An 8668-nucleotide genomic window follows, 5' to 3' on the forward strand; every position below is an offset into this window, starting at 1 on the left:
ATAAAAATCCATGATGTCATTTATGCTTAGGTGGATATGCTCTTTTGCTCTACTTAAGGGTGGGCGAAAGCATGTATTGATGGTGCCACTTTCAACATTTTTTGAAAGTACTCTTTCCATTTACAAAAATTCTCAGAACATGTTGGACCTTTTTATATTCTACTTTTCAAAAGGTATCCATTGATATATAGCACACTATTTTATTTTATAGCACACTAGTTTATTTTACATGTAAAACATTAAAATGCGATTTGTAAAGTGCTATTAAAGAATTGTCCTAAAACACCACTTTTTGGTACCACTAATACATGTTTTTCTAGGGCACTCTTGTACTCTCTTTCATGTGCATTAATCAAGTTATTTTTTCATCTACTCTCTTGTGTGGGTCTCTCTAATTAAGCTATATGCTAAGCACATGCTAATACCCTCTATGCTAGATCACAATTGGCACTCTCTCTTATTCAATTGTGGTTGTTTAAAACAAATTTCTTGCATTTAGTATGTTCATGGGTTGATGCTTAGAGTCACTACCCTTGCTTGAGTAATTAAGCTAAATTTTGTGCTTAATTTGTAATGAAAATGGAAAATCACTTATTTATTTAAGATAACAGGTGGTAAAAGCATGAGTGAGTTGTGGGTTATGCAAAAGGGTATCACATTTATGGACAGTTCATTATTTAAGTGTTCTTTATGAGTTGTGGTCATTTTATGTTTGGGTGGACAATCTATACTGATTTTGAGCATTCAAGAAATCTATAAATAAGTACGTGCGAGAGGAAATTGGTTACTTCAAAAATTGTAGCATTATGTGGCATGATTGTGCTTTCAATGTACTTTGTGTACTTATGTTGCCTGCACTTTGGCCAATTGTCATTGGGTTGGAGTGATTATGCACCCAATGCATATACATAGATATGGAGTCAAGCTCCTGGAAGCCTTGCTTTTCCCCTCCGCTTGATAGCGCAAGGAGGACATATCAAAGAGATAGTTGCCAACAACCAAATTTGTGGAGCCGTGCTCCTTAGGTCGCACATGTATCGTGATGTATTGTTGATTTTTGACCTTGTCAAGGAGGATGTCATATGGGAAGCAAAAAAATAACTATAGTATCTACATAAGCATTACATACCTGAGTTGCCCAATGCCACTTTCAATGTACCCATGGCCAATTTGCCTTGAAAACCCATCAGATCACTCTTGCCGACAATGGGTTGATCATGACTGTTTCTGATGTCATTGAGATCAGATAACTTGCCTAGGAGCCATGCCCTAGCAAACCCAAACTCCAAACTAGAGGAAAAATTGCATGACAGCTTCTTTAATAACTGGTCCGCCTTGTCAAATATCTTTACCCTACAAGCCACAGGCCTTGCTTGTACTTGCCAATTTTTCATGATGATTCTTGACCGCTCTGGAGCAAGAGCTGGTGCTGGAATTTTCAAAATCTTCTGGGAGACATCTTGCCATATGAAAATATTCATAAATCTACAAACCCATAAAGAACATGAATCTCAAATCTTAAGATCATGTTTTGTCGATGTTCTCTGCTTGATCCCATGCAAATGGCAAGCCTTGCTCCTTGTACAAGGAAATTCAAGAAATTTGGTTTTAGAGGACCATGTCCTCACTGAGATTCATAATCAAGACAATGTTGCATTGTCCTTTGCATGCCAAATCCACTCAATTTTTTCATGTTTTCAAAAAGTACACTCCCTTGATATGCAAACCTATGCTTAACAAGCCTTGCCTTGCAGACAATGAATCACTTTATTCGAGTTTCTTGGAGTCGAATTGAGCCTTGCTCTATGTAACAATTGATAACTGAGGCATGCATCATATCATGATATTTTTATAATCACGAACATGTTGTCGCAGTTTGTACCTTGGCCTACGATTTAAAGCTCTTGGCATGCCCTTCATAGCCCGTGTAGCCGTGATCGATTTCCACTGTGGGGAAATCCCCTTGGGTGAGCCTTAAGGAACCTTTAGAGTGCCCATTGACTTGGAAAAGGAATAATGCTTGATGATGTTTGAGCTCGATGATGATGGTGTCCCTACAAACAGACCACGAGGGGGAGAGGGGTACGAAAAAAGCTTCTTGAGCTTCATCAATGACAAAAAGCAGTCTACAGGCTTGGTCGATTTCATCGAGGTCAGTCTCATCTTCCCTCCCGCAGGTCGATTGAGCATAAATCTTGCCTCCAAAACTCGTTCCCATAGCCTTGCCCTCAATTAATTACGCCATGGAGGAGCTGTTTCTTGCGGCTCTTCTTCAACAGAGAGAGAGAGAGAGAGAGAGAGAGAGAGAGAGAGAGAGAGAGAGAGAGAGAGAGAGAGAGAGAGAGAGAGAGAGAGAGAGAGAGAGAGAGAGAGAGAGAGAGAGAGAGAGAGAGAGAGCAATGTCCATTCCATGCAAGGCCATGACCTCCACACCTTCCCTCCCTGCCATGGTTGCCCCTCTCACCTAAGCTCTAAAATCAGTGTAAGACTCTAGGGAACCGCATATGCAACCCTTCACCCAACCTTGCTATATATATATATATGCTCGTAGCCATCTAAATATAGCACCCCTTGTGCATGTGAGTTTTGGCCCTTGGTCTGACACAATTCTTTTCTAGCACACACATGATATTTCTTGTGCACTATATGGTGTTTTATGGCCAGGAGGAGAGCTTTTGGCTATCACATGGAAGCCCTATAATACCTTGTAGGAGGTCACTAGTTTGCGTGCAACATCTGGCCATGGATCATTGAAGGAGTATGGTATTGATTTTTAGAATTGGCGCCAACACTCGAGGAGAACCTTGATTGTGATGCACTTGCATGTGCATTCAAGCTAGAAGCACAGTGTGCCTTGTTGCAACTCTCTTGTGGTTATTCTCGGTGAGAAACACTTACTATTGTTGACATTGAGCATGCAAGCTAGATAATTAAGGCAAATTGTGTGGTTTGTTGACAATTGCTCTGGAGAGTTTGTAGAGTTGAGAGAACCCACTGTTGTTGTAGTTGACCTCGTGGCTAGGAGTTTAATAAAGAATCTGTGCATTATTATTGCTCCATGTGGTGGTTATGTAACTGGAAAAGAAAAGTTGGTGAAAGAAGCCGCTTCTCGCCTAGCTGCTCCATGTTTGGGGATTGAATTTGCTTCAATCAATTGGGATATAATTCATATCCGTAGATTAGGAGGCGACATATTATTTCTACATAACCAAAAAAAATCCGTCTTAAGTGATTTTCAAAATTTTATGTTTCAAAAATCTGTCTTAATATATTTTCAAAAATTTATGTTTCTATAAATAGGATTTGTTTAATTTTTTATTTGTTTGTGTTCAAGCATAATTTTATTTTTTCTTGGTTGTTATTGATATTCCATGATCAATAAAAACATTTTCAGAGTGATTCTTTCTACTACTGATTAAGTGTATGGGTAATCAATTTCCTCATAGCAATGCAAGCACTTACTGTTGTGGAAAATTAGATGGCTACTTTGTGTCATGAACATTTATCTTGTTATTTCTAACCTCATTCAATTCCTCATATTTGGTACCACTAATGATTCCTACACAGTTCACTATAGTTATTCTTTGTAGTTATTCTTGCACAATTTTGTACCCACACTTGGGAACTATGAAAACTCTTACTCTAAGCTTGTGGGATAAATTATAATAAATTGCGTTGTACCTGTTGTACTTAACCTTAATACACCTCATTGTCATCTTCAATTTGTATTGTAGATTACTATGTTTATTCTAGTGATTCACCAGTCACATCCACCCTTAAAACATATGTTTGCAGGTGTCTTTAACCCTTTGTTTTTCTAGTTGTGTTGTATACAGTCATAAGCGAGATAAATCAAATTCAATACTTAGTTCTAAATCTCTTATAGAGTTGTATTGCTCTAGAGACTAAATGATAATGCTATTCTTTTCAAGCATTTTTAAACAAAAATAGGTTTACCTTAAGTAGGCTAATGCAATATTTTATTTGATAGCAAATTATTAGCACAAAATTGACACATTCTTGACTCGTTAACAATGCTTGCTACAATCAGAAGGTGATAAGGCCCTATAAAATACTTAAAATAACATATTGTATGCCATAAAACAACATATTTGCATACCTAGATAATCCCATAGCACATAATTGCTACTATACAAAATGTGAAAGAGATAGAGAGTGAGAGAGAGATTAGGAGAGCACAAGTCAATGAACCTCCTAGGGCGAAGTGCTACACCGGCATGGTGAGAGAGGAGATAAGAGAACATAAGAACAACGCAACATTGGGTAAAATCTCCCCCCCTGCAAAAGTGAGCATTTTCCTCTTGCACATATTTATTTATATATTTCTTGAATGCTCAAAATGGATACAGACTACTTGGTTAGACATAATAAAGATCATAGCTCATAAAGTGCACTTGAATAATAAAATATACATAAATGTGATATCCTTTTGCATAGCCCATAGATCAGTCATGTTTTGTTCAACTATCAGCTACAATAAATAATTATATATCAATTTTCATTACATACCTCTCCGTTAGAAAGCAACTGTGCGAAGATAAGAATCTACAAACCATACTTGTCAAAAACAGCGATTAGTATTTTATATCAAAAATATCATATATTGAAAGAAAAAATCATAAAATTAAACAAACACATTTGCTTATGCATTGTCATCCACATACTGCATATTCTAGTGTCCCATACCACTAGAATAAGCAGATATGTCATATCCTGATGTATTGGTCACACTCATCATTCCGTAAATCAATTCTCAGAAATCTCAAGTCCAATTTCATAAACACCGTTACGAAAGGAAATCATCATAAACCAAACCAAATCCAAATCCAACTGTAATTCCGAATCCAAAATCAAGTTCATATATACCCAGATAACAAAATCATACCAAGACACTGGTGGCTAGCCACTGCAACATGATTTTGTGATTGGTGTTGCCTAAATTGACAAATCTACACCAACGAGACGTGCTGTCTAAATCAATGAATCTACACTTGTGTTGCCTAAACCGGTGGATCTCCACTTAATATTGTTTAGAATAGTGAATCTGCAATTTGTTGGTGTACTGCTTGAATTGACGAATCTGCACTCATGTTGCCTAAATTGACGGACCTGCACGGATAATTGGTGTTGTCTAAATTAGCAAATCTACACCAAGCTGAGTATTTATACACTGCCTAAATTGGAAAATGTGTGTGCATGTGACCAATGGACTAGACAAGGCAATGAAGGCATAAAAAGACAAAACATTTACTATATGTTTGATACCACATTGGAATAGGTTGGGGTACTGAAGTATGTGAGAGCATTGACAATCATCCCAAAGCACCTAAGCTCATGTAGGTAGGTGTATAGTTTCATGACAAATCGTGTCAGTAGGAGATCCAATCAATGTAAGTGCAAGCCATGATATTAGAGGTAATTGATTTTACAGCTTATAACATAATGTAGACAAGTAAAAGAGCTCTGTCTCCTAAAAGTGTTCGCTAGCACTTTTGCTTGTTGCAAAATTTCTTGGGTATAGCCTCTTGGAAATATCTGCAATAAGAGTCACTTAAAAGAAATTAAATATAATAAGCATTAAGTTATCAAACCGATATTAAACTGGGGGATTGTCATATAAGAAGATGTTGTAAAGGGTGGAGAGGGAATTTGGAGATCTTAAGATGAGAAAGAAAGTAGAGTAAGTAGTTGGGTGGTGTATAATATATATGGTATTTGGGTCTAAAGATACATAGAAAGAGGTCATTCATCAGAGATGATTGAAATGATCTTGCTACATGTATATTATTAAAAGGCATTGAGAAATTTTCATACTTGGAGGTTTTGTGATAGCATTTAAGATTATTTACAAATGTATTTTTGAAAGGCAAAGCTCTAAAGGTGATTGCTTGTTAATTTAGGTAACAATTTAACCACACACTAAATGCATTAACACTTTAAAAGTTTGTAATGACAAAATTGGTGAAAATTCAAGGCTATTCGTGCTAGAAAAAAAAAAGGTCAAATTTGAGTTATAAATATGGATTCATTGTGTGAAGTGCAAGAACTTCATCTCCTTCTCCAAGCTTGAGAAGTTGAGAACCTACACCAACACCTCTTGGCTATGGAATGCAGATCCAACCAAGAGCCATGCTTCAAAGTTATGCTTGCCATCTTCTTCGTCTCCATTACTATGCTATACTATTCTATGCTCTATGAGTAATGGTATGAGCTTCCTCAAAAAATAGTTTTTATAGTTTACTAGATATCTAGAATATTGTTGTTTAGCATGGAGGATTGTTGATCATTGGTCGCCAATGGGAAGATTACCTCTAAATGGTCATTATAGACTTATGTAAAAGAATCATGTATATGTCAATGAGGAGGTAACTCTAGCTTGTAAGCATTTGGTTTTCTTCATAAGTAATTGGCCCATGTTTCTTGTTGACCCATTTAGTGTACTAATCTTGATATTGTTGAATAGATTGAGTCACTTCAGAAAGGATTTTCCTATGGCCTCTAGCAAGTCTCTAGCTATTCTACTAGCCTCAATAACTTTACATCCAATTTACAATCGTGTTTGCAAATTTTGTCCATTGTCAATAGATGTTTTTCATGTGGTAGAGTGCACCATGTTTTTGTAAAGAAAATTGCAATATAGGTAAACTTCTCAGCCCTAATTTGTGGATGGTTAATTGTGTAACATCTTAAGAGTCTAGAATTGTGCTATTGGTGGCTTCAACTTGACCATTACTTTTAGGATGGGAAGTTTTAAAATCCATGTACACTATAGGTAATAAAACATGTCTATCCAAAAGTGACTAAAAAAACATGAATCTTTAGAAAATATGATCACTTTACCAAAACCTCTAATGAAGACCCTAGCAACTTGTGGTGTAGTCAATGTTTTTTGCATGCAATGAATTATATCATTTGGCTAAATATGTCAACAATCATCCATATCATATCATGATGTGATGAAGTGACATCTAAAACATATAATGAACTCCTACATCTTGTTTCATGTTAGGCCAATAAAAAGTGTGATTGAATGACCCATATGTGTTGGCATATGCATTGCTTGGAATACCTATTATTGAAAAGGTACACGTATAGACTACTTGCCATTATTGACAAGGTATATGTATAGACTACTTGCCATTGGAAAAGAAATCCGTAAAAATATGAGTAATCATTACATGCAATCCAATTTGTATGCATCATTTTGGTTCACATAGAAGGAAAGTCAACATCATCACAATAAAATTCACACATAAAATCAAAAGGGGTAATATTAGTGCCAAAAATATTATTAGTTGAAGGACGCCTATTAAATGCATCTGCAACAACATTTTTACAACCAGATCGATATTAGATCAAAGGTTGAAGAGACTAAACAAATTTGATGTGTTTCTCTAAGCTAAGGGGCTATGTCAAAGGGTGGCAAACACTCTGTTGATCAATTTTAACAAGAAAACCAGAACCCAAAAGAATGTTTTCACATATTAAGAGTTGAACAATAGCAAGTAGTTCCTTGTCATAAGTACTATATACTTGTTCATTTTATTTGAATGTACGGCTTTAAGAAGAAATTGGATGGTCATCAAGCACAAATGAGTGTTGTTTACAATATGTCATCAATGTAAACAACCCCAAGATGTCCTTTGGTTTCATTGTTTGTCATTGTTGCAAGAAGCCACGTTGATTTTACCTTTTCATTGTCTTTTTAGTGATTTTTCTTTCTTGAATTTCTTTTTGTCTTGGTTGGATATCTACAACCTAACACAATGGGTTGTTTGGCCACAATTTTTACAAGGGTTGATTTGATAGCAATCTTTGGATAGGTAGTTGTCCCTATCACAATGTGTACAATTGATGGGGCTTTTTGAATTTAGATCTATATGATGAACCTACAATTGTATGTTCCTCCATTTTTTTCATTGCCCTTAAGCTTCTTTTCAAAAGCTTGCAAAGATTTTCTGACATATTCAAGAGATAGGATTGGGTCCTTCTCCTTGAGTACTGTCACAATTTGACCATACACCATCTGGTAATGCTTGGAGAAGTACTATGACAATCATTTCATTCACAAGACTCTAAATGTATGTGAGTTGAGTAAAGAGATTTTTAAGCCTATTTAACAAGGTGGCTATATTTTCATTTGGTTCCATGTTGAGGCTATGGAGAGCCATTTCTAGATAAATTTTTGAGTGTTTGTCTTTGGCTCCGAAAATTATCTCTAATATAGTCCATGCATCATTAGCAGTGCTACAAGAATCCAAGAAGTGCACATAGTTGTCATCTACAGATGTGAGAAGTATGCCTGTTGCTTGTTCATTTTGTGTTTGATATGTGCCTGTGAAGCTTGTGTTTTTTCTCTCTCACTTGTTCAAGTGGCTTGACAATAGACCATAGGGTTTACTTCATAAGATAGCCCTTGATCTTAGTTTGCCATGCCTGGAAGCCCTAGACACAAAACTTATCAAGGTTTTTGTTGTTTTCCCCCATGATGGTGCATCCCAAAGTGTAGTGAGAGGAAGGTCTTATATAGGTGGATGGGTAGTGTCATAGTCCTTGTGTGCAATGTTACACCAATTCATCATCATGTGCGATGATGACATACATATCAAGTACAAGGGGGTGTGCTAGATGAGAGGGATTATGAACC

The 8668-nt window shown here is 36.3% G+C and overlaps 1 protein-coding gene across 1 annotated transcript; it reads right to left on the minus strand.

The window, feature by feature from the left end:
- Positions 1 to 1121: 1121 nt before the first annotated feature.
- LOC147458412 (uncharacterized) lies at positions 1122 to 2218 on the minus strand. Its single transcript, XM_086511833.1, has 2 exons — positions 1893 to 2218; positions 1122 to 1485 (listed from the first exon to the last, which is right to left on the minus strand). Exons 1-2 carry the CDS (start codon positions 2216 to 2218, stop codon positions 1122 to 1124), a joined length of 690 nt encoding a protein of 229 aa, XP_086367959.1.
- Positions 2219 to 8668: the final 6450 nt, after the last annotated feature.

This window comes from Adiantum capillus-veneris, chromosome 5 (genome assembly GCF_014529385.1).
Source record: "Adiantum capillus-veneris isolate H3 chromosome 5, ASM1452938v2, whole genome shotgun sequence".
Taxonomy (NCBI): domain Eukaryota; kingdom Viridiplantae; phylum Streptophyta; class Polypodiopsida; order Polypodiales; family Pteridaceae; genus Adiantum; species Adiantum capillus-veneris.